Source organism: Lingula anatina, chromosome 3 (assembly GCF_051362555.1).
Source record: "Lingula anatina isolate TDL-2025a chromosome 3, LinAna3.0, whole genome shotgun sequence".
Taxonomy (NCBI): domain Eukaryota; kingdom Metazoa; phylum Brachiopoda; class Lingulata; order Lingulida; family Lingulidae; genus Lingula; species Lingula anatina.
Window position 1 is genome coordinate 29,475,726 of NC_141769.1, and position 27,463 is coordinate 29,503,188.

A 27,463-nucleotide genomic window follows, 5' to 3' on the forward strand; every position below is an offset into this window, starting at 1 on the left:
TTAGGACTATACAACCTCTAGGGATTTGTTCATTTTCATGCTTCTCAGCAAGAATAAAAGGTGCTTTAATTCCTTAGAATTGTCATGATTTGCTAGTTTGATAAAAGGAGGCCCAGGCACTGCGATGACTTGGAGTCTTTTCAGGGGCTGGCTTATCTTTAGTTTTCCAGTACTAGTTTACCGCCATGATAAATGTGGCTTTATGCCTGCAAGTTGTATCCAAGAACGGGTCTGATGTTTCAAAGTTCTATGATTTTGATGAACACATATTACAAAATTTGCATGTCATTTGACAGCATGAAAAAATGTTGGATTTAAATTTTTTCAGATATTATAAAATAAATTGTGAAATGACATTTAATTTTTTAATTGGCTTTGCTACAATTGTAAAGACCTTTACAGTTGAAAAAATCATATTCAAACAGTTACACACACACACACACACACACACACACACACACACCAAATGACCTAATGAGAGGCCTTCTCTCATTAGGTCCATGCACACACACACACACACACACACAGAGAGAGAGAGAGAGAGAGAGAGAGAGAGAGAGAGAGAGGAATGGACACAAGAGATAAAACATTAGTTATGATATAAACTGCAAAAGAGTTTGCAAGCAGCTGTGCCACTGATTTATCTTACCAGATGGAAGAAAATCAGATACACATAATGTTCCTCAGACTCTCCCCAAGAAATCATTGGAACATGAATTCCATTGATACATAATTCTTTGAGTTCTCCCTAAGAAATATCCTGGCCACTTTAAGTTACTACAATATAACATTTCAGGAAAATGAAAAGATCCACAGAAAGAACTCGGCATTGGCTCCCCAATAGCATTATACTGTACCGGCTCTCCTTGAAAGCAGATTAGCTCAGGTTTTATCATTTTATTTAACAAAAAGCAATCCCTGCTCACAAATCAGATGTAACGGGAGGCAGACGGCACATGTGGACGTAGGCACATATCGCCACTGGGGCTTCACCCTTTGATGTACAAAGAGGGACTACTAATAAGGAAGAACCAAATATGAAGTGCCTACAGTCAACACATGGATTATGTATTTCTTTACCGATACTTTTGCTTTTGATGTTTACCCTCGACGCAGGTGAGTTTTTCAGTGTTTGCCACATGGTATTGGAAGGCCATAGGGTTCTTGTATTGAATGTGTGTACAATAGGGGTGAATCTCCAGGGTTTCTGTTCACTGCAATGTTTTCATGTCAAGTTTGATGGCACATGCATTGTTAAGAGGGTATAGGTAGGTAAAGGGCTGGTAAAGGCATTTAATTCTTAATTCAACTGAATCAAATACTGGGACATTTAGAGGCAGGTGCGCTTAAGTGTAAAATGCATTTTGTCAACAGTTGGTCAACATCTTTTTTTGCAGTACTCATATGTGCAGTATGAGACTTGTGGTTAAGATTTGTTTTTGTAATTAGTGACAGAGCCAACAGATTTATTGTAAACAAGTTTAATTATATTAGTAACAGTTAGTCTACATTCACATACAGGTTTATCCAGTAGTTTCTATTACCATGATGATTGGTTGTGGTATATTAGGTAAAACATTGCTGTCTCATTTAGCTCAGGTTGGGTACATAAGCAATTAAAGACAAACTGGGGGGGGGGGGGGCATATCTGGTGCCAATCAGTGCCCCCTACCAGTCTCCCCCCCATTTCTGTTGATTTGATAGAATGCATTATTCACAGATTGATTTTTATTTCATCTGCAGATGTTTTGAAAATCATTCTCTCCTCACAGGCACAAAGAGCATTAAAGTAATTTATCTTGGAAACTACATAACCCTTATGTAGTATGTACCAATACAACATGAACATTAAATTTTGAACTTAGTCTCTACACAAATTTAGGAGATAGTGGCCATCTTTTAAAGGTGGTATGAAAGTCATAGATACTCTGCCAAATAAACAGACAAAAGTTTTTTAAAGTTGGTGTTGAATGGTCACATACTTGAGTGAAATGAAAACTTTGTGGGTATTTTTTTTAAATTTGGATTTCATTATTTGTTTTCTAAACCCACCATTTGAATTGACCGCCAGTCATTCAGATGAATTAACAAATCTAAATGGCGTAAGTTACTGGTATAAATTTGTTCTAAACATGAGGAAAATGGAAATGTTGATGATACTTAAATGGAAGAAAAAACAAATAAACAAACAAACAAACAATCAAAGAAATAGACAAATAAACATTTACATAAAAACTCACATTAACATAATTGCTAACTTGTGACTTAAAGAAAAATATGAAGCTTTTAAGAAATGACTCTGCTCTTTTGTAGAATGCATTCTTAGGAATGTTCCAGATTCTTAACTTGAATTTCTTTAAAGTATGGTTTTACTGGTGTAGTGAGAGAGTGATGACAACTTGGTCTGAAGAAGCCAGCTGCCCAGGGACCTCAACACTAAAACTTTCATTTCAGGACGGACATACTTACACACTTACTAGAATAAAGTTGACAATCAACCCCCAAGCAGTACATAGGCTACATACAGTATATGAAATTTGATAATGAGTATTTTGATTTTTAAAAAGTTTTTAACTTTTCCAACATAGAAAATTCAATAGTTAGGAATATTTAGATGGTGCAGTTTTCATTTGAAACTTTTTGATAATATGTTTAGTATTTCTTTAAAAGCGTTGAGGAATGGTGAAAACTGAGCATCTGACTATATATAGTACAGTGTATGTGGAAGATTATTTCCTTATTTCTTATCACATGCAATATACTAACTGTGGTAATAATAATAATAATAATAATAATAATAATAATAATTGCAATTTTTATATTATTATTATTATTATTAAGCAAGGTATGTGCTTTCTCTGTGCCCTTCTTTGATCTGGTCCTTAGCTAGAAAATGCTACTTCAAAACATTCAGTGGTCACAGTTCTGTAGAAAACTTGTAAATCCATAGAGTATGCTACTACATGTACACTGAGGAAAATTGCATTTTCTGTGAGTCTAAATTTCAGTGATTATACTTCAGTCATCAACTTACAAATACATGATCTCTCCTTTTAACCTCTGCTTCTAATCTAATTTCTCTTTACGTTAAACATCGTGAATTCATTTTTGAAACAGACTCCATGGCTGCGCAGCACAAGATGAGATTTGTAACCATGTAACCACTTTTTAAAGACCTCACAAGTGTAAGGATTTTCATAAACATTTGACTGGAAAATATGTAGACAGTCCTGCTTGTCATGTTACGGATTCTGAAAAATTGCGAGACGATGAGAAAAAGCTGTATTTCCCAACAGTTGGTTTGTCTGGCTCTTTGAAGTACGGAACAAATTCAGTTGGCAGTTAAGTAGTTATGTATATTTAGAGCTACTAATTCTCATACCAGCCGTCTGTATATGCAGCTGAACACAGTAAGTTATATTAGTACAGTAATACATTGTTATCACATACAGAATTTTTTCAGACATCTGCATTTAAGTCTGAAATGTAAACTTCTCAGTTAAAGCACAGTTAAAGGCAAATTTGGTGTTATATATTTTATCAAGAATTCCAGGTAAGAATATTGGGATCATGATGTAATTAAAGGGATGACAACTCTTCATTTTGGCAGGAAAAGTATTATAAAACAGATTTTCCTGGGGTAAATGACAATTTCCCCACATACTTCCAATGGTTAAGGAATCCCTTCCAACATGCAGAGTTAGTCCATTGTCTGTTTTTTTAAGTGTGTTTCTTGTAATAGTCTCTTAAGACATTTAAAAGAGAGTAGCCATCTATGAAGGCCCACGTGGTCCAATGGCCGACATGGATTTCGCAATAACTGCTGCTCTGGTGGTAAAACAGAATTTATTATATATCTGTGTGTTGCTTTCAATGTATTTATTGTGGAATTTTCAATCTCAAAAAAGTTATTATCCCTTTAAGAGCAATCTGTATAGTCATTTTGGAATTTTTTGAGATGTTCCCCACTCTGATTTACAACCCTATTTTGTTCCTATGCTTCACTTTCAGATGGTCCCAGGAATATATTGTGAAAATGCTGTAAAAGAGACTTACTCGCTTTATCATAAATCATTCTCAGGTCACGAACTACTGCATTAGACATATTGGTGAAAATCAGGCTTGTTTTTTTCATTAGATTATTTGTTCCAATTTTTCCTCACAGTTGTACAAGCATCCACATACACTGGAGGCAAGTTCACAACTAGGCTATCTTAAACTAGAGAATAGACTACATGAGGTATGGAGCAGGTGTGAGTGCTTCATAATGTACCGGTACATGTACTTCCCACAAAAGGTTCTTTATTCTTGTCTAGTGGGATGGGAGGGAGTGTGATTTCCTTCTCAATGAAGGTGCACCCTGGTATCTTTTTTTTTTAACATTCAAACTTTCACTTCATTAGATATGCATGCCCCTTCAGCAATTTATGAAAGTTTGCACCCTGTTATTGTTAATTTTATAATCTGCAAAATACAAAATATCAATTTAATTTAAATTTAATCAAGGTTTAAAGTCCATTTAATAGAATCAGTGCAAATATATCATTCTTCATGCAGTCTAGCTTATTTGAAAAATAATATTTATAATACAATTTATTAAAATATTCATATTGAATTTAAAAAATCTACAAACATTTTCAAATAAGAAAAGCAGAAATCAACTTAGTGCACTTGGCTGTAATTCTCACCTTTGCCATCTGCAGTTTAAGGAACTTTATTGTTGACATCTTTTCATTGAAATATGCCGCATGAAGGCAAAATTTTCAGCTGATATAAAAACCCTTCTGTTTGTGTTGTATCAGTTCTGTTTCTTGTGTATGTAAGGTACTAAATGGGCAAGGGGTCAAATGTTTTATTGCTTTTTTCATCCATATTGTAAATTATTTCAACATTGGCTCAAGAATGGATAAACTTGATTCAACTTTGCCTGAGGTTAGAGACCTGTTTACCACTTAATATAATTTGCTAAGTGTCAGAGGTGAAATTGACACTGAGCAAAGAAATTGACTCAGTTGTGGTATCTGAATTAATGCATCTCTTTCCCTTTGAATTGAGATATTTTTCATCCTATGATGTTGATCACAGAGAATCATTCATGTTAGGCACTTAGCAAGGCGCTAAGTAAGTTCCTTTTCAAATTTATTATTAACTTTAGTATTAATTCTAAATTCAGGTACTAAGATGTTGATAAAGGCCTGGTTTACATACAAATGTTTAATTTGTTTGTTGATTCCGTAGAGTGCGATGTTTTGTGATGCAGCAAAATGTGTAGTCGAAAATGGGGTTATTTTCAGTATCCTTAATGAGTTCAATTATTGGGCATCAGATTTAATTGGGTGGACATTTATTGTACTTTTAAATCAGCTTACGCGTGATTTACAGCCATGCAGTAAATGGGAAAATTAATTGATTTTGCTCTCTGGTCTGAGCACAAGTAGCTGAAGGGGTAGGAACCTCAATACATTAGGCAGTAAACTGTGATTTTTGTCCAGAATAAGGAAGTCAGATCTTCTCAAGAGCTGCAGGGAATACGTACTGTAGAACTTCCCTTCTTTGATTTTTCAGATAATAAGAAATGATAATTTGACCAATTCATTTTAGGAATGTGGCTAAGTATTCTACTGTATTAGACAAGATAAAATTTGTCTGAAAAAAAAAAAAAAAAAAAACACTGCAAAGCAAATGGAAATCACTTTTTTTTTATTAATTTTTATGGGCAATTGATGCAAACCCCTAGAGGGTAGCCATTATTATTTTATCAACTACAAACATTTCTAGTAATCAGTGTCCATTTTTTAAAGTGTTATTTTACCCTGAAGATCAGCAGTGTATCAGGTTGACCATCTCTTTCTCTGTATGTGTGGTAAATAAGGCTGCGTTCACATGCAATGTCTTTTTTCTAAATTCTGTTTTCTATTTGCAGTATGTTTTATGATCACGGTCTGTGGCCTGAATATCCCGCGGCGTAATTACTGGCAGCGCGAGCCAGTTACTATAAGTTACTATAAGTAACTGGCTCGCGCTGCCAGTAATTACGCGGCGGGATATTCAGGGCACAGACGGTGATCATAAGATAGCGCAAATAAAAAATAGAAATTAGAAAATAGACATTACTATAAGTAACTGGCTCGCGCTGCCAGTAATTACGCGGCGGGATATTCAGTGCACAGACCGTGATCATAAGACATACCGAAAATAGAAAATAGAAAATAGAAAATAGACATTGCATGTGAACGAAGCCTTAGCATCATATTTCAGCTCTCCATCTTCGTATTCGGGATGCTGAATTCAATAACCAGTATAGGTAATATTATTTTGTAACCACTTGCAGTTAAGATATATATCAATACCAGTAGAATAGGTGTATGTATTCTTTACTGTTGGGTCCCTTATTTATCTTCTGTTAGTGCATCCATTAAATTGAAAATGAGAAAAAAAGAGGAAAAAATTTGGTCTGTGCAGTTTTTTATAAGAGAAATCAACCTCTTGTAGTCCTGGGACAGTATACTATACTGCATTTTGGAATTGATACATGTAATACTAGAAATGTTGTCATGCATCATTACAGCCCTCTACCTTTGTAAATCTGCCATTTATGTATAACCAGCAGACTTCATTTGGGAAAAATATTTTTGTTTCCCTTTCTTTTTTCTTTTTTTTATATGTTTAACAAACTTTCCATAAAAGGGTATACATTTTTCAGTGCAATTCTGCTGAAAAGCCTCTGTACCACAGGTGTGTGTGAAATTTCTGAACTATAATATCATATAATACTGGGTACATTGTAGTGCAGTTACATGATTATAGTATATATCATGTACAATTCTGCAGGGGTGGATCCAGGATTATTGAAGGGGGGGGGTCTGCAGATGTGAAAACAACCCTCTCTCCCCTTGGCGTGAGTTTTAAAGTTTGGTATTTTAAAGAGCAAATGGTGACTTTTGGTAGGGTTTATAACTATGATTCAGCTAGTCAAAATTCTCATTTCAAGCTTGGACCTAAATAGGAATCTTATTATGTCCATGTTTCAAGAGGAGACCATTGGTATGATTTTTTTCAGAAACTGAAGGGGGGTCAGGACCCCACTAATACCCCCCCCCCCAAAAAAAAAAAAATCCGCCACTGTGTCTGCACATGTACCAGTATTTGTAATGATTGATTAAAGCTACTGGTACATGTATAATTGTTATTGATTATACACCATTCTCAGCAGTTGCCCCAAAAATATTTGAATTACATCATTATGATCTTAGACTATTTACTTGCAACTCGGTCGCAACTTGCCTTCAGCTTAAAATTATTCACACAATGGAGCTGAATTTCATATTTAATTCAATTAATCTGGCAAACCTGTAGGGAAAACTGTTGTGTAACTTTCTGTTAATCTGGTTACAGGTCCTTGTTTTGCTTGGTATAGTCAGCATAGTACCCCTGTGTATATACTTGCTCATTTCTTGGTGATAGCAATCGAAGACACCAGATTGGCAGTGCTCTTTAAATAACTTATTTTCTGCTCCATTGATTTGTGTGGTATACGTAACTCTTAATGGCCGTGGCTAATCTGGATCAGTGACATAATACAGATGTACTGGTACTTAATGGTTGTTTCTGAGATTATATCATGGATGTAATTGTACAACAAGCAGAATATACTTATTTCTGTATTTATATGTTCTACTATATCTATCAGATCAATACATTTTCTCTGTTGTCATTTTTTTTTTGGAAAGAAAAAACATAATTTTGTAACATTTTACCCTACCCTCTTTTATAATTATTTTGCATTTAACAGTTTTTTAATTTGCCATAAGGTACTTTTTTTTTTGTAAATTTGTGAATATGCATCAGCATACTTAAATTGAATTCATGAGACAATTCACCAAATGTGATTTACATTTAAATAATGTTTAAAAATTCAAATTCAAATTAAGAATTTTCACGAAGTTCAAATATGTAAATTTTTAAAAACAAATTAAACATCTTTGAGTATCATTGAGGCAAGCAAAACCTTCAATTTACTTGAACTATATTTTTGACTTTCTCATTCTAAAAGTCTTTCTGCATAGTATAGAAACTGTCCAAGCTTCATAATTTTTTGTGGTCACTTTTCTTATTTAGGCATTTAACTATCACTTGGGTCATGTCAACCTGTTTTAAAATATCAACATAGTTACAGCGCAGATTTGATAAATGTCTTTCAACAAGTTTTTTTCTTATTATGGGAAACTTTTCCGGCTTTGACAGTTCGGCCCCATTTGAACCTAGGATACTTCTCTCACTGGTCACTGTGTGCCTCTGATACCTAATGGAGGATTCACACAGCAATATATATGAGACCAGTTGAAAATGGGTTTGCATTCGGTTTATTTTGAAAACTGTCCCTTAGAGCAGGAATTTTCTTTTGATTGCATTGTTCAGTGGTAACTTGCTGGATTACTTTTAACCTTGGTAACAAAAGTTGATTGCAATCAGTCATGGTTTCTGATGGTCACCCTGCCTCCACATGCACCATTAAACATATTAAATCTCGGCTTTGAGGTTTAATTGCCAGGCCCCTGCAGTAACGGTGCATATAGAGGCCGGCAAGACCATCAGGTAATTAGTCATTGCTGCTTTTAAGTGAGTCAGCCATATTTAGTCCCGTTTGTCTGTTTGATCACCTTGTTCTGAATGACCCCTTACACCCATTTCCATAGATTAGATCGACCTACTTTAGATCGACCTAACTCCCTGGGGGTTCACGCTAAATAGCTGTCAGCCGGGCGGACACGAAAGTTAATTACCCCCTTACAGCTTGTAGTAGGCGGGACGGACATTTAAGTTGGATTATCTGAAAGTAATCTAGTGAGACTCCCCGCGGGGATAGATCGATCTAAAATCTATGGGAATAGAGCCATAGTGAAGATGGCCTGGCTGGCACAGCCACAGGTGTAGCAGGTTAAATCGAATTTGCCTGTAGACCTAATTTATACATTGGTCATCTCTTCAGGATTTATTTAAAAAGATTCTTTCAAAGCGAATAGGAAGTTTAAAGCGATGTGGATCAATATTTTGTTATTATTCTTACAAAACTAAATGGTTTCTGTTTTTAACTTTTATTTTTATTTTCATTGTTATAATTAGTGTTGACCGAGATGACGCATTGTTATTTATAATAGCTGAATACATGCTAGTTTTTAGAGTTGAATCATTTTCAGTTCTCATTATCAGGTCTTGGGAACTTCAACTATTTGTCTGGCTGCCGGCTTTTATCTATTGATCACCTAGACAAGCGGCTAAATGAACAGAAATTGTAAATAGATCTCCAGGGAGACTGATTTGGGTAATTTGGAAGTTTACAGCCTATTGTTTATGGATAGGGTTGAACAAGAAGCTTTCAGAGACTTTTTGATGTGTGTGTGTATTATATACATGTGGTGAGGAGAGGGGAGGGGGGAGGGTCAATTTTCCAATTTTGGGATATTTTAGCTCTGAAAACATTGTGCTGCCTGTCCCTGCTCTAAATTTTATTAAATGAGTAGTCAAAATGCCAGGAAAGGATGCATTTGTGACAACTAGCTTCTAGGCTTGGTCAACCTGAAGTTCAGCAACTAGTTGTGATTATAATTATTTCTTACTTTGTGTTATGAGGTGACTTCTTCTTTTGCCAAATATCAAATAATTTTGAAATGGAGCCATTTTAATTAAAATTATTCCAAATTTTCCAGAATGTGTTGAAGCTTAAATGATTGCTGATAACGATGTGCTGTTTAAATAGAATGGCAAAATACACAATGATTAATAGACTGAGGATATTCTCCTTATTCATTAGTTAATGCAATTACTGAATCATGAATCACGGCCATATTAAGCAATGCTAAGGGTGATTACATGGCATGAAATTGTATGAACCAACAAGATAAAGGTTTTTTCTGGAATTATGCAGATTTGCCTTGATGTATATACCCAGTAGAACAAAAATTATTTAAACACATACATGTGAAACTAATTGGGGAAGTGCCAGACATTTATCTATGTAAATTGTGGAGGCAGCCTCATCATTTATACATGTTTTCAATTTCCAGCCACCCACGGTTTAAGTTTGGGTGTTAATGTATTATTTAAATTATTGATATTAGTTTTTTTAGAAGAAAGGAGAAAAACATGGGGTTATCAGTGCATGTATAGTGGATGTGTTCTTTCCTTAAAACAAACAGTTATTCAGTCGATAATGTTTTATTTCTAAAATGGAAAAGTTCACTACCTAAGGCGGAAAGAAGGACCTGGCATGAAAAATAACAATTAACAACTGTAACATTGACAGAACTTGAAAAGATATAAATTATGTCAGCTGAGATTGAGTGTTGTGTCTGTATGTGGAAAGTAAATTTTCATTTTCTACAAGATATTGCTGAGCACTATTCCCTATTTTCATTGCTTAAAATGTAATCTTAAAATCGTGTTAGATAAATTTGTTTAAATTAGAGAAACAGTAAGTTGAAATATTTTGGAAAAAAATAAAATTGCATGTGTTCGCATTGCTTGCATGTTTTCTATCAATGTCTATATATTGGCTAGAATCACACAGTGAAAGAAATGGGCTCGTGAAGCACTCCTAAGATCAAAAGTGAATTTTGAGAATAAATACAAAAAAATGGGACTTTGAATTGGATCAGTCTTTGTACTACAAGGTAGGAAGTTATCTAATTTTACGTAGGAATTTCCTAAATGGGAAGCTGGTTTTTGGGTCAGTGTTCGGATGTCTGAGGTGATTTGGTGAACTTTTACACTAAATCGGCATACAGTGTACTACACAGTTAATGTGTTAAAAAAATTGGAAAAGAATCTTATAGGGATTGTGAGAGTTTTTGTATATAGTCCATTCACACAGTATAAACAGAACATGTTTTGTAATGATCTTATCTATGCGGCATTGTTAAAAGTAATAACATGGTTGCCAGCCCAGCAGAAGCCCACCTACATAAAGCTACATTTCATTAACATGAGGATTATACATGCATATCAAATGTTACATATTTTTTTAAAAAGTGCAGAAAAAAGGCAATTGACAGCTCAGTATAAGACCACCTTCACAAATGAGGCTATCCTTTGAATTCAGTATACAAATATACATGAATAATGTTTCAAGGCTCTTAGTAATCAAAAACCACACAGAGCATGGACTCTGTTGCAGTGGCTAGCTAGAGGCTAAGATATTTAATTTGTCTCATGTGTGAAGGTTGTCAGGAAGCCTAAGTCCATGTTCCCATTTGTTGGCCATTACTTTCCCTGCTCTTTATTTATTTTCCTGAGACCTCTCTGCATGCTTTATTTTCCCAGTATGTGTTTTTCACATGAGGCGTCACAATCAACATAAAGTTAATGGCAATGTTTATGCGGCATAACTATCAATATAAGATTAACTTCAGAGTCAATTTAGTCCCTTAATGAGATTGCTGATTTTAAAGAGGCCTTAAATTCTTCTAAAAAAAGTCACTTAAAGTTTGCGGCAATTCAAGAAATACTCCATCATGTCAACATTTCACACACCTGTCTGAAAATTGAAGCAATTAAGGATCTCACCAACATTGGTGATTGTGGAAGTGACCCATAAAAAAACATAACTTGGAATGTTTTAGGGTCATAGACAGTTAGTATAATAGTGGTCTTGAAAAGGGCATGTTTTATTAAGCGGAAAATCTGATTTAGGGGTAAGAGTCAATAGACTGGGTTTCAGCAGGGGAGCAGGTGGTGCGTGGAAATGCACCATACTTCACAGTGCTCAGTGGAAATATACTCAGTACTCAAGTTCAACTTTTCTGAAGTACAGTAACACTATTTTCTGCCTAAATATTTCTTTTTGACCTGTGTTTAGTCTGTTGAAGACAATCTGATAGTTTACCAGGGATAAAGAGTTAATGAAACCATTGATTAGCTATGGAATTTATGGAAAGTCTATGGGGGGATTAATATCAAATAATAATAATAATAATAATAATAATAATAATAATAATAATAATAAAATAGATAACAAATAAAAAAGCAGTTTATAAAACCATCACTAGTTGGCAAAACAAACATTGTGGTTAAATTTTGTAATAAACATTTCTCTGGTCAAATTTAGTAGCTACTGACCAGTGTAATTATTTCCGATTATGTCAGTTGCAAATGCTGGTAATTAAAATCTGTTTCTTGATATATATTTAACCAAGTCTCTCATTTTTCACCATATTTAAAGATTTGATCTTATGCAAAAAAAGGCATTTGAATGAATACATCCATGCTGTCATTGAATAACACAACTCAGATTATTTAAAATGACATTTCCATGTTCTGTTATTCCAGGTTTATCAGACAGTTGTCCCCGGAAGCATGATTTGATAGGGAAAAGGGTGTGTCTCAAACCTTGTAAGACGGATGCTAACTGCCGTGGGAAGAATAAGCAGTGTCTCTGTGATGATGTGTGTGGAAAGAGCTGTGTGAACCCAAGTAAGTGTATTGGACTGGGATAAATTTTCTCTTTGTCCATCTCTACATCTGTCTATGCAGGCCCATAGCCAGGGGTGTTTGGGGGTTTAACAAACTACCTTTTTTTGCCAGGAAAAGATGTTCTCTGGGCAAGATTTAAAGTCTTATTGTGTTCTAAAATAAACCAAAGGCAAAACTATTTATTTAAAATATAAATACACCATAAATAAACAACTGAAAAAAAAATTTGTGGCTAAAGGTCAACTTTTTCAGAAAAAGACCCCCCCCCATTTGAAATTGTGTGCTATTGGCCTTGTTTCTGTCAGCAATATCCTATGGTATAGTCATAGATATTGTTGATAACATTGCAATGAACGCAAATATGGAATTAACTGCATTCGTTGACTTGTATGGTTGGCCCCCACCACCACCCAAAGCCCCTTACTTTATGTTTCAGGAGATCTTATGGCAAACACTTTAAGATATACCATATATATATGGAAACATGGGGGAGTGAATATATGAGTGTTTGGGTTATGGTTTCTGCTCACTTTGTCTGGACATCTGTTATATCATCTGTCTATCTCCTCAGCTGTCTACCCCTCCATCTTTGCTTCCTTGTATTTTCAGGGCCAGTATTTCAATTTGGGAGGGGGGGTCTTTTCCTGAAAATGTGGACCTTTTACCATGAACCCTCCATGTACCTACTGGTAGATTAATTAATTTTGCCTAGAGGGGACCCTTTCTGGGGAATAAGCTGAAAAAGGGCCATTCATTCGACCCCCCCCTCCCCCCCCCCTCCGAAACCCCTGGCTACGGACCCTGTTTCCACATCGATCATTGAAGGATGTTTGGAGGAAATTTCCCGATACGTATGTGGGAGGTATTGAAGGTGGAAGTGCTCACCTTTGAGACTGATGTGGAAAGCTTTAGATCTATTTTGAAACCCTTTTGATCTATTTTGATAGAAAACTTCCTTTTTGACATAACACTGTAACAGAAGATGCTAACTGTTCTGTGTAAGAACTCCCAATGAATTGTAGATTTGTGGGATTAACGAGATAGGACATAGGAAGAAATGGATTGATAACATGCAACAGGAAGAACTTTGATTGAAAAAATGCTTTTAAACTCCTTTTTTTTTCTCCAGAAATGAAAATAATATTCAATTAGGATAAACTCACAGTGATGTCTTGGAGTGGTTGGATGGGTGCAGTGACAACAGTTTTACAGAAGCTGGATCAAACACTGATTTGCCAAAAGTGAAGGAATAAAAATGAATGAAAAAAAAGAGAGAAAAAAATGAGGAGTAACTTGATTTCAAGTGAGATCACAGCAAATTCAGTCCCAGTTGAACTCATTCTGACTGGAAGGGTCGGTTTGATGGCTTTTCTTACTGATGATTTGGCTGGTGATGAAAAATTAATAGTAAATACATTGTGATAAAGGGTAAAATCCTAAAGGGACTTTTTGAAGAATTTTTAGAGTCTAAAATCATTTTCTGTTTAAATAACTTCTGCTTTGTGCTGAAAAAGGCATGTTACTCTCTTTAAGTCGTGAGATTAAAACCACTGCCCACAAACATAGTTTTTATGTTAAGTGAAAATGCAAGGTATGCATGTAACAGTTAACGTTGATAAAACCATGGGAAGAAAAATTTTGTCTAAAAACTATATGATTTAAATGTACCTTTGAGCATGTACCTTGATAGGGTAATAGTCTGTTAGTATTAGAAAAAAATGAGACAAAAATACTTGTTGCTATTTTTTTGTGAAAATCCCCAGGTGCAGTCCCTTGAGAATATTTGAGGAATTTTTATCTAATATGTGAGGCTGTTGCAAACCTTAAGGCACATTACGTTAGTTGCCTTCACATGTTTTATGCACTGCATCTGTTTGGGAAGGTTCACTTAATGGTAATTCCAGTTATTATGAATGTCCGTGTGGGTGAAGTAATACATGCAACAAACAACACCATTTAAAGTGATGAATTTGCACTGACGTGTTGTTGCAGAGAGGAACGAAAATAAAAACAAAATTCTTGTCCTTAAAAATAGAAATCACACCTTACTGTATCAAAGTGACAGATGCTAGTTAATTGGTGTGTTCTTGCCTGGGTAACTCCAGATGTCTGCGGAACATCAAAAATGGAAACATTTTATACACCCTCCTACACAAGGCTTTTGATCTTCTTAAAAGAACATTTTTACATAAAATCCTCTGTGAAGAGAAAATGTGTAGAAGGAAAATGCTTACTGTCCTTCACAAGGTCAAATATGCATAATTTGATTATGAAATTGGCATGATTGAAACAATATCAATCAGAATTAAGTATCATATGAAAAAAATTAGTTTAATCTTGATTATATTAATTTTATCACAAGATTGATCTAAGAAGTTTCCAAGTGGTGTGTTCACATCAGAGCTAAGTTAGACTGGATATAGACCAATGTTTCCAGAGGCTGGCTACAATTAGCCTTACAGCTTGTCATTAATGTGTTCTTTTCCAACAGCATTTTATAATTCTCCTCAGTGGAATGCAATAAAACACCTCAGCTGTCAGTTCCTTTCAGTTGACTTGTGGCACAGGCCAGTGCACTGTGTAATGATGGCAAAATAATCAACAAACTTACAAAGTGGATTGGAGACAGAGGAGAGAGAAACAAAAATAAAGGTCTGAAAAAACTTCAGACTCTTGTTGTTATATTCCCTCTCCAAGTGCCGATTTAGGCCGTCTTCTGGGTCTTCCGGAAGACGGTCAGATTTTCAAGTTAACATTGACAGATACGCATCACACTCGAAAAATAAGGCCAATCACCTGTAACGCAAAAAAGTATCTCTACCCTCTTGTATCACCAGTATGTTTTTGTTCAGGTCCCACAGATATAAAACTGTGTGGTAGAGGGTAGAGTGAGTGAGTGAGGTCCTAGGGGGATACATTGTATTATATTTTTTGTTCTATCAGCTGCTGACAGCATGGATAAGCACACTATGGGGACGTGGAGAGACTGATTAGCAAAATGCATTTAGTTAACATCAGTTGAACTGGATCCCCTGTCGGGACTTGGAGAATTGATTGTGGAAATAGTCAATGATGCCGTGTCAATACATTTAGATCCCCGGAGAGATTTTACTGGGAACACAGGGGAAAGATTATATACTACAGTTCCTGCTAGGGCTTGTCTGTAATCACATTGGATGTGGGTGGTTTGATAAGTATCACAAAAATCATAACTCCCTATCTGACAAATCTAGTGTCTAGACGGCTGATTGAGGTCCTTAGTCTGCAATTTTTTATGGATGATTGAGAATATTGGAAAAGATTGCACTTGGTGTCCGACAAGGGCGTATGAGTAATCTTCTCTGGGGGGTGGGGGTGATACACTAATTTCATCATAACTAATAAAATTTCTTCAAAGATGGGGGAAATAATTTGATAATTAACATATTATTGCAATTTGGTACAGGTGCTTGTTCACATTTTCTTATTCATCTTTTTAATTTTAGTCACATTGACTTTCTCAATGATGCAGTCTCAGTTGTAACCAAGAGAGCCACCTGCTTCTGTACTCTTCAAAGTCAAATCTTAATTTTGACATTTATTATTCAGAAGCAAAATGCTCATGACTGAATTCCTCCTTCAATTCCCCTTTCTTTCAGCAAAAGAAAAAAAAAGATTCCATTCCAAAAAATTCAATAATTCCTGAGAGTATTCAAACAAATATTTGTTGTAATTTAATTAGCATTTTTCTTAAAGTGCTCACATCTCAAATTCCCTATCGATAACGGCTATATATGTAAGAAAAATCCACTCACTCTGTAACAATGCATTTTTGTTCAAAGAAAATTTCAAGGAGTTTTAAAATTTTTTACTTCCAGATGCTAGATGCTCACACATAAAGCCTCCTTCCCATGGCTATGTACAAATCATTCCATACAACAAGTTTGACGCGCGTGCACGTTACGGCTGCGCGGAGGGATACGTGTTGAATGGTCCACCAGAGAGGATATGCGGTGGAGACAAGCAGTGGAGTGGAGAGGAACCATACTGCTCCAAAGATGGTAAAATATAGAATTATAGTGATGTGTGTTTTCTTATTGAGTTGTGAACGATATTTTCAGGCATTGCATAACCAATCAACCAGATATTATGTACATTTCAATTAATATCAATTTGAATTTTAATTTATGCTAAATTTGTATCTATGTAACTATGCTGTACTTATTTTTTAGTTTCACATTTTTTTTCTCATTTTTAAGAATGTTTTCTTATTTTTCCTCTTTTTGAGGAATTTTTTATTGTATTTAATGTACTAAGGGTTTAGAGGGCGTTCTAAATGACTAGCTTTTGACTTGACTGTGCTTGATAGTTACTGCTAAATAATATTGTTATTGAAAAAAAGGTTACAGTAACAATAGATCACATTTAGCAGGGTTGCTAAATTCTCCTCATTTTATATTTAATTCAAATTCTTTTCTTCTAGAATAACATACTGGACAACATAACTGTACAGTGAGTACTCAAGTTATCAGCAACCCAAATTTCAGCAAAATACAAACAAAAGGATAAAAATTAATAATTGTCCAAAACAGCAAAAATTTCATTATGCTATTTCAGGTTTCTGTGGTCCTCCTCCCCCTATTGTCAATGGAGAGCCACAGTCATCTCTGCCAAAACGGGAGCGGAGATTCCCACCAGGCAGCCAGGTGGTGTATCGCTGTCACAAGGGCTATTTCCAAGATGGCTACCCCAGAGCCATGTGCCTTGGAGACGGCAAGTGGGTGATGCCCAGAATGGCATGTGCACGTAAGTCCTGGGATGAATGACGATCGACACTTCAGGGGTCTGTTTCTGAGCCAACATTCTCTCATGTCTAACAATCTATAACCCATGTTTATGGGCTTTTGTTAAGGCTGACTTTCTTCCCTCTCATCTAAATTCCAAAAGTTATTTCAGTAATGAAAGCAGGTATTTTACAAATAATTTTATGTATTTCTTTTTCTTATTTTTGAAGATCTAGAATGGGTGAGCTCTTCAGGCTAATGCAAACTGAGGCGTTTTCATGAATGTTCACATCAGTGTGCAAATTTGCATTATTGAACATTCATACTTGCCCACACACATGAATAATCTTAAAGTGATATTGCCCTTTCTTAATCTTTATAAGCTATTAAAACAGCATTTTAATCACAGCAATATACTGCAAAAAAGTTTTTCACTCCAGCTATCATGATAAAATAATAGGGTGAAAAAATTTCATAATTTGATCAAAATCCTGGATAAAAACACCTAAAAATTAAGTGCAATTTTTGACAAACAGCACACGAAGCAGCATCACAGGTAGTTCTTGCATTTCCATATTCTCTTATTAAGATTCAAAACATGGAAATATTATTGTGACAATAAAGATGTTATTTGTAGCTGTGCTGCCATAATTTGATTAGGACACAGGAACTCACAGAAATGCCATGGCAGCTTGAAATGCTTATGGAATATTTACTGTGCTCTTTACAAATTTATGTACATTAAAACACACTCATATGAAGTCTGGAATTCGTAAAATTTTCTAGCTGAGCAAAGAATTCCAAAATGATATCTCCCTTCAACACAGGTAATGTAATTGCATTATTTTTGATATTTGAGAAGTTGGGATATAGAATGAATCTGTTGACTTTATCAGTGTGAGGGCGAAATGAATCTAAAACATATACAACAAACATCCACTGAAATTGCTCCATAATTTGGTGAAACTGATAAGTTTGTTGCAAGAGCTCGGCTTTTTACAGGTCCAATATTGAGTTAAGGAAACTGTGATGCTGGTACATGTACATGTATGTGCCCTACTGCTGATAGCAAGCCTGAATGTATCCAGCACTTTCAATGGAAGGAATTTTTCAGTCTTTTTCTGAAAGTTTGGGCCATCTTACCGCCTTAGTTGACTAAACTTGAGAAACAATATGGAATGTAGTTCAAAGTGTGATCTACTGTAGAGCAGACATTTGCTGGCCAAAATGCTGGTTCTTTCACACCACCTTCCAAATCTCCCATGCCTACGGTGATTTGTTGTATAAAAACAATTGTAATAAGCCAATAACTTGTTCGATGAAAATACCGACCTATAGACAGGGGTTCTCAGAGTTCAAAAAGAACCATCCTTTTGGCTGGCAAAGGACTGCTCTGAATCACAAATTGATCTAGTTTCAATGGCATATTTTAAAATGGGCCAACTATGGGGGTAAAAAGGCCCACTTCAGGGGCAGGTCCAGAGATATTAAATTCTGGACAGTCTTCCAAATTATCATTGTTGATCCATCCTCCATTTTTGACCGTCTTCCGACAGAAAAAACATCAATGTACACTTGAAAAATCTCACCATCTTCCGGAAGACCCAGAAGACAGCCTCAATCTGCCCCTGCAATGTTTCCAGAAAAATCCCTCCTTTGAAGTTGCTGGCAATAGGCCTGGTCTATGAGGTTAGTAGGAGAGGCTCCATGCCTGTCCATATGGGGTCAAGAGAGTTCCCAAGTTAAACAGTTATATCATTAAGTGAGATTGCTAGAGGGAAGAAACACATAATAACACATGTGTAAACACGCCCTTCTTGTTGTTTAGGGCAGCGGTAAGTAAACTACAATGTGCCTCATAATGAAAATCACACTGTTTGCATGCAGCAAGGGAAAGCCATTATTACAGTGCATTCTTTTAGAAGTTAACTTCTTTTCAATCTCAAAGTTTTTGTTTTTAGCCTGATCTATATGCGTTAGTTTTGAAATATTTTGATCGATTACACTGAATTGCCCTATTGATCAGTAGTTGATCCCACAGTAAAAACTTCATATTGGTTCAATTGTTTTATATTAAGAGCAGTATTACAGTGTATTTTTTCCTAATAGGTTTATTTATGCGTCCATGAAGTAGGAAATGCTCAAATTATTCAAAATTGATATGTCGTAACACTTAAAGGATATCATATTGATACAGGTGCTTCTCGGTAAAAGGTCTCACACCTTCTCTTTAAGCTCCTCAAAGGTGTTTCTTTTGACTTGCTATTGGATTTACAGTTTCAGCGTGTTTCTGAGAGATCTAGGTGGAATACATGTATGAAACCATTTGTTGGTAACAGCTACAGTCTTGTTGAATTATGAAATCAATTTTCTCAAGTGGAGATATAATGTGTGAGAGAATGATGGATATAAGGATGATGTGGTGTGGAAAATTATTGCACTTTTATGGTGGCACTTACCAGTATCCCGTCTCCGATACATCTGCTGCTTTCGTAGCTCTCACACGGATGAAAATTTTATGGTTAGATTTGAAAAAGTAAAATGTTATAACTTATATGCCAGATATTGAGATATGAGGCAGAATGACAATAATTTAGTGGACATACTTAGCTGAGAGAGTCACAAATAACTTAGGTCATGGGGGGGGGGGGGGGGGGGGAGTTACAAAAGAACAATTAGATTGATTGCATTGGAGGCACATCCAAGCACAATAGCAATTGGCAGCACTAACACAATTTGACTGAGATGAATGTTTGTGCTACAGAGCAAATGACCCAACCATGTACTGGTTGCTGTTCATTAACTGTTTCTTAATGATATTGGCCTGATCATTTTTTATTTTATTAGAATTTATATTTCATACTTCTATATATGTATGTATTTTTGTTTTTTGTCACTAAACAGCTAAGAGTTGTGGTGACCCTGGCTATGTGAAGAATGGACAAAGGAAGGGGAACATCTTCATCTACCCCCACAGAGTGACCTTCTCCTGTGACCCTGGCTATGAGCTGGTAGGCAGTCAGTACCGCATGTGCCAGGCCAATGGAAAGTGGTCAAGATTTGTGCCTAAATGCAAGCGTATGTTCTTCTTAGATATTTTACCAAATGCATGTCATGTTTAATTTAAGAAATGATAACTGCACAGGTTATATGACTGCAGTTTTAATTATTGACAAAAAAAGTTTAAGAATTAAGAACCTTCTGATGCTTTTGAATTTGAGAAAGTTATACAAACATTTGTCTACTTGAAAATCACTTCACCCGAATCATAGGCAGTTTTAAACAACTCAACATTTTGTAGTTTTTTTTTTTTTTAAGTTTGAGTAACTGTCAGACAAGGGAAAACATAATACGATGTGATATAGTCACTTACCATGTATTCCCTCTACCTCCAGCTATCCAGTGCCAACCCCTGTCCATCCCAGAGAATGGGAACATGTATGGCTACTCCGTGGCCTTCAACTCTGTGGTCAGGTTTACATGTCTAGAAGGGTACAGACTGCAGGGCCCCAGCGAGAGGAAATGCCAAGAAAATGCATACTGGACGGGAACTGATGTGAAATGTGAGGGTAGGGACAAACTAGGGAGAACATGTGTTGTGCCACGTGACTAATTTACCTGCTTTATTATGATGCCTTTTGTGATTGAGACTATAGAAGTACATCTGGTTATACTTCCATGATCAGACCTCAGGGTTTTTTCCCCCACATGCTATTGGTTTTTTACTTAGACTGCTTAATTTTGATAAAGCTCTATGTAGGCCTACAATCTTGGCAGTTTTCAATAAGACCAATTTTCGAGTTCATTCATTTTTGTGGGACAGGCCATGGAAGTACTTCATATTGTATTGTCCAGTATATCTTGCCATCAGATGACCATAGTACATGCCCAAGTCATTCAGTCACCTGATGATGTATTTAAGGAAAATATCAGGAACTTACCTGTATTTAGTCATGGTCTAGATTAATAGAGTAGACTAGATTAATAGAGAAGGCACAGAGTTTACAGCAACATGCCCAATATAACACATGCTTCAAACAGTCATTTTTTGCATATAAGGAGTGAAGTATTCAGAATGTAACTAAATGTTTTAAGAATTTATGAAATGATGATCATTTTTATGTTTTTTTTTTATTTTTTTTTAATTAGAAATTGACTGTGGCTGGCCCCAGAATCTATGGAATGGATATCCAGACGGACAACATACCACATATGGGCATACCATTTACTTCAGGTAAGGTGGAGACAGATAAGGATTTTTTTTATTCATCAGTGTCATCGATTTCATTTGAATAATTGAATAAGTTGATAAATAAAGCTGGGAATGAAAGTAATTATGTTTTCATCCTCCCAGCTTTATTTGTATATTTTTATATGTAAACAAAATAGTATACATTTTGGATCTGTTTACTACTTTACTGTTGTCAGTCTTATTTTGAACCCTTCATTCTAATTGGCATTTAGTCCTTGCTTGAAGGGTACAAAAGAAGCATGTGTATATTAACATATTCGAGAACAGTGCCTTATTTTTATTTACATGGATAATAACATGAACAGGAGTTAACTGTATAATATTTTCTTTCTTTCCGTTCTGAATAAAAGACAAAATATTAATCCCATATTTGGAACTAAGGTACTGCTTTAGTATTATCCACCCATCATAACAAGTGAGACCAGAGATGGGATAAATGATAATGTATCTTTCTTGCTGTCTGTGAGAAGTATCACCTGGATTGTATTCTTTCCAGATGCTACCAGGGAATGACTCTGCAGGGGGCAGTCTCGGCCCAGTGTCTGGACACAGGGAACTGGTCAGAACCCATCCCTAAATGTTGGAGTAAGTGACCACAGTAGACTCCATCTTCATATACATCTTTTATTTTTATATGTTTATAGGTGCATATTTTACATATTACTTCCCAAACCTACACGGAACATTAGAGATTGATAATAATGTCCCACTTACTGAAAATTTTGAAAAAAAAAAATTCCAACATTTGAACATTTTCTTGATTGGTGGAAATTAGATAATATATTTCAGGCACATTCAGTGAGACATTTGTTGCCTTTAAATTTGCTTCTGCTTAATTATTTACTGAAGGTAGCAATTTGCACGAGGCCATGCAATGTGGAACAAAAGCACATAGAGAATCTGCTTAAGACAAATTAAAACCACAGTGACTGTATTTCATGAACTGTATGTCCTTCTAAGTGATTTCCCTTGATTTCTTGATTTCCAGGGCGTTGCCCTGTTCCAACCCTGGACAATGGCACAGTTCATGGTTACAGCCCCAGGGATAAAATAGACCATGGCAGAGTGCTCACACTGGCTTGTTATGAGGGGCATGCCCTGAATGACACCAAGACCAAGTCTGTGTGTTATAATGGAACGGTGTCCTATATGCCAAGCTGCATCCCTAGTAAGTTGCGCTTATTGATGGAAGTGTCTCATGCTACATGGGGTAATCTCAAACTTTGATTTAGCATATTGCATCTGGCATTGGTGTCCAAGAGTCGTGCAGATTCCCCAAACGTATGTCTGAGAGTCCAGAAATACTGTGAAAATGCTTGCTGGATTGTGCTAGATAAGATTGCTTTCTTTTTTTAGGGAAATGAATTGTGCTTGTTGAGGTTGTGTTTTCTTTTCCAGCCTATAAATTGTGTTTGTTGAGATCTATAAATTGTGTTTGTTGAGATTGTGCTTTCTTTTCCAGAGAACTGCTCAACAAGACCAGGAGACATCAAGAATGGAATTGTGCGCTACATTGACATGAACCACGGCTCGCTGGCTCGCTACTCCTGTAACATGGGATTTCGTATCGTAAATGATGAGTTTATGACGTGTTTATACGGCAGATGGAGAGGAAGAATACCTTACTGCGCGGAGAGTGAGTACACTGCACAATCTTTGTGTCATGATTAAATTCCTCAATTAAAATTAAAATGTTTTTCCCACACACCACAACTTGTATACAAGCTAGTGTTGTTGTCATGATGTCATATTTAATTATATACAATCATATCAAATAAATTAACTTTAGCACCCATATTAAGCTCTTTCTAATGAGAAAACATTTCATAATAAGAATCCAATACACATATTATGCACATGCTGTAGTTATGTTGAAATTCTCACCATGTTCTGGTAATGTCTAGTAGTGTATTGCCCACACCCGGGTTCCCTGCAGTATGGCAGGATACTTCTGGTCGGCTACATTGGCAAGTACGACTACAGACCCTATGTGACACAGATAGGACAGGGACAGCAGATAGAGTTCCAGTGTGACAGGGGATCCATGCTGGAAGTAAGTCTCTTTTCTTTTCTCTGAATTTTTTCATTGCATACATATATGATGGGGTAGGCCCTTCAAGGTTTGTTTTTGTGTTCCTTCCATTTGCTGATATTAGCTCAGAAAATCAAGACTTCAGTCGATATATATGATTGACAGTGAGTTATTTTAATCAATTATTTATTTATTTTTTCATTGTTTTACTGGCCGTTGCGTTTTTTTTCTTAGTTAGAAGCAAAAGACATTTTGAACAATCAAATTGGCTCTGATGACTCTGGAAACATCCACTTTGCATTTTCATTCTGTTTTTGAAGAATTCAATTTGCTATGAAGAAAATAGTACAATTGCAGTGGAATGTAAGTTGGACTGTAACAGTTGTAATTAGTTTGGAAGGAAAACAATATTATTAAATGTGCAATGGCTTCTTCCCAGAAATAAGAAATCAGTTTTGAAAGTCCTAACTGTTCTAGGGTCCTACCCGTGCCACTTGTATAGGAGGCATGTGGAGCCCTGATATCAAACCAAGGTGTGTCATGGACCAGCACCCCAACTTACCTCAGTTTCCATGGTTACCACCTGCTACCATATGGAGGAAATACTACAGACGTTTTAGAAGATTTGCTGAATCAGAAGATACCAAAGGTGGGTTTGTCAAAATGTTTTTAGTAAAGTTTTAAGTAAAAGTGATCATTTTCAGTTTGCAACATTTTTTACTTGAGATTTGTAAATGAAAATTGTGTAATTATTAAAAGAATTCTCATTATTATTATTTTTGTGTAACAATCTTGCTCTCACAGAACAATGCCTGCAAAATAGATGCTTTAAATGGTATCCAAAAAACTGACATTGAATTTCAAGAAGCTTATCTTTTGCCTCTGAACAACATTGCATTAAATATACAGCTGTGGTGATTACTCTCATTTCAGGGTTCAATTTAGTTCCTTGGATTACAGAAGACAAAATACCCAGTAATTTGTCATGGAAAAAAGAAGACAGGAATAACTTTAATAGTAACACTATATCCAGTTATCTTTTAGAAAAGAGAAGTGACATACCAAAGAACATATCTTTACACTTGCTTCAAGGAAAAATGAGAATTATGAAAAATGGTTCAATCTATTTAGAAGAAAACTCCAGTATACAATTGGACTGCACTATCTGTAAACATAATACGATAAATATAGAAACAGAATTATACTGGCATACCCCTGATGGAGTTTATACATCAGCGAACTTATCTGAGTCACTCAATATCAAAGGTGCTACTGATATAACAAAAGTGGAACTATCTAACTCAATATCAGAGGATGGCTTAAAACCCAGGGTGATATCACCTGAATTCACTCTGCTGAGATTGACTCTTAAACATGTCCAGAAAAATAACTCTGGAATCTACAGCTGTGCCCATCAGTCCTTCACAAGTCAGATGGACCACATGGCAGTTACTGTAATAAGTAAGTGTTTTTAAACCAGATACAGTACAGTGCTTAAATATATAGGGCTATATATAGATAAAGGGCGACTAAAAAAATGTTACTTTTATTTCAAAGTTCAATAAATTCAGAGATATATGCAATGAAATCTGGCATATTTTAGGAGAATGTTTTAAATAAATGCTGGAAATTTCTGGACTCTATCTTTCTTGGTTTTGGCAATCTGAAAAAAAATTAAATTGTCTTAAGTCAAGGTGTTTAAACTGCCAGACACTGGCACCTGTCAGAAATCTTTACATTTGATGCACATTCTATCATTTTCAGTTTGCAACATTTTTTACTTGAGATTTTTATTTTTTGTATAGTACATATATAAATATATAGTAAACTGCCCTAATTAAGGCATCACCAGAAACTTATATAACTATATGGATCTGTGTTGTGACTTCTTAATACAGTTTTCCTGGGAAATATGTTTCATTATGTGATGTTTTTACTAGTAATATTAGAGGGGAACATAAACTTTAATCAGTCCAAATGTGACAAGGTAGTTATCATGTGATATTTAAAATTTTTTACTGTTGTATTTTTTTTCAGTCACTTCCAGTAACTTGGATACTGGCCAAACCGATTTAATTGAAGAAAAAAGACGAAGATTGTGTATGTTATTTGTAAAACTTATTTTCTTACTGAAATGTTTTTACATCAGTGATATTTAGTAAATTGATTAGAATATCTGCAACATGGATATACTGGCGGTTATAATCTGAAACCTTTACACAACATTTAAATTTGTCAGACACTTTTTTTCAGGCCCCATAAATAAAATATCATGTACATCAAACATCAAACTTTTCATTCAGTCATATTCATACACATTCTATCATTTTCAGTTTGCAAGATCCCCAAGCTATCCAAACATCTGAAGATAAAAGGCTCTAGCTATAGACACCTATATAAAAGACATGTGCCTACTGGCACCACAGTGACCTTCTGGTGTAAGCATGGCCGTGTCCTGAGAGGAGGGACCAGTGCCAGGTGCCTGACAACTGGACATTGGTCAAGGCAGTTTCCAGTCTGCATGACTGCCTCTTGATGAAGACTGGCCAGCATGATAACAAGATGAGAACTTGATAGTCATGACGACTTATATGAAGATCTTGATAGTCATTAGGAGTCTTGTGGGGAAGTTGGCAGCCATGAGGACTCGTATGGAGAATTTAATTGAGAGACTATAACAAGTCATGAGGAGTTGTACAGAGAATTTGATAATCATGAGGACTCTTATGAAGAAGTTGATAGTCATGAGGACTCTTATGGATAAGTTGATAGTCATGCTTGAGGACTCATATGGAGAACCTGAATGATAAAGTTGTGAAAACTTGCACGATAGTCATTTGATCTTGTATGGAGAACTTGATAGTCATGAGGACTCAGAGGGAAAACTTCACTGATAGTCATGAAGACTTGTGGAGAGAACTTGATAGTCATGAGGACTCAGATGGAAAACTTCCTTGATAGTCATGAAGACTTGTGGAGATAACTTGATAGTCATGAGGACTCATATGGAAAACTTCATTGATAGTCATGAAGACTTGTGGAGAGAGCTTGATAGTCATGAGAATTTGTGTGGAGAATTTTATAGTCACAAAGTTTCATATGGAGAACTTGATTGATAGTCATGAAGACTCATGGAAAACTTTATAGTTATGAGGACTTCATGGAGAACTTGACAGTCATGAGGAATTGTACGGAGACCCAATGGAAGAAGTGTAAGACTGTGATGAATACTGAAAACTTAGATATTAAGAAAACTTGTATTAATTCAGAACTGGACAGTGGCAATTATCAGAATCACAAAAGATGGGCAAAATTGTTAGATTGCAATCTAGATGTGTTGAATATAATGTCAGGAAATGGAGATTACATTCAAGACTACTAAAATCTAAATGGACATATCTGCTGCTAACCAGAAGTGTTCTTATAGAGTTGCATTGGATATTTTCACTGAATATTGTAAAACTGCTTCATGTTTTATACAAATACTGGTATTTGCCTTGAATTGCTATGACATTTCTGTTGTAGTCTTGCCATGAAGCATTACTTTGTTGAAAAAGAGTGGGAACTCTTTACTGTGTCATGTGTGGATTTATTAAAGAACCAAAAAATATTGGACACCTTGAAAATAGTGGGGAAAAAATTAATATTTTTTGGGGAATTGTTCCAAGATTGATTGAATTGGCAACCAATCCTGCAACAACTACATAAGTTTTACAGGCAAAATTGTCTTATAAATTTTGATTTCTAAATTTTGTCACATAATGCTTTTGAACAAGCACAGTATTGTACATGTACTGTACCTCAAATATTGCTGAAATGATAATATAAAAATCTAAGTAACACGGGTCCCGGACTCAAGGATTCAGTCATTGTGGAGTTGGATACAAATGGAAAGGCTTAATGTTCCTCTTTGACCTCCTATCCCCTGGGCGTCTTTTTAAGTACATG

The 27,463-nt window shown here is 35.5% G+C and overlaps 1 protein-coding gene across 2 annotated transcripts; it reads left to right on the forward strand.

The window, feature by feature from the left end:
* The first annotated feature begins 775 nt into the window (after nt 1-775).
* LOC106179089 (protein lev-9) lies at nt 776-27,176 on the forward strand. 2 transcript variants are annotated; one of them, XM_087008102.1, is made up of 15 exons: nt 776-1,116; nt 12,325-12,468; nt 16,326-16,508; nt 17,065-17,253; nt 20,136-20,309; nt 20,627-20,800; nt 21,381-21,465; nt 21,980-22,068; nt 22,472-22,651; nt 22,946-23,119; nt 23,388-23,536; nt 23,993-24,164; nt 24,449-24,976; nt 25,553-25,615; nt 25,849-27,176. In XM_087008102.1, the coding sequence occupies exons 1-15, from the start codon at nt 1,038-1,040 to the stop codon at nt 26,049-26,051; spliced, it is 2,586 nt and encodes an 861-aa protein (XP_086864228.1). In that variant the 5' UTR covers nt 776-1,037; the 3' UTR covers nt 26,052-27,176. The 2 variants fall into 2 exon arrangements, with proteins under 2 accessions (XP_086864228.1, XP_086864230.1); XM_087008104.1 differs by having other exon boundaries at nt 777-1,116; nt 23,391-23,536; nt 25,849-27,175.
* The last annotated feature ends 287 nt before the right edge of the window (nt 27,177-27,463 follow it).

Coding starts and splice junctions, on each gene's coding strand:
- LOC106179089 (XM_087008102.1), top strand. CDS start 1,038: ATGAAGTGCCTACAGTCAACACATGGATTATGTATTTCTTTACCGATA. Junction 1,117..12,324: donor GATGTTTACCCTCGACGCAG/GTGAGTTTTTCA, acceptor CTGTTATTCCAG/GTTTATCAGACAGTTGTCCC. Junction 17,254..20,135: donor GCCCAGAATGGCATGTGCAC/GTAAGTCCTGGG, acceptor GTCACTAAACAG/CTAAGAGTTGTGGTGACCCT.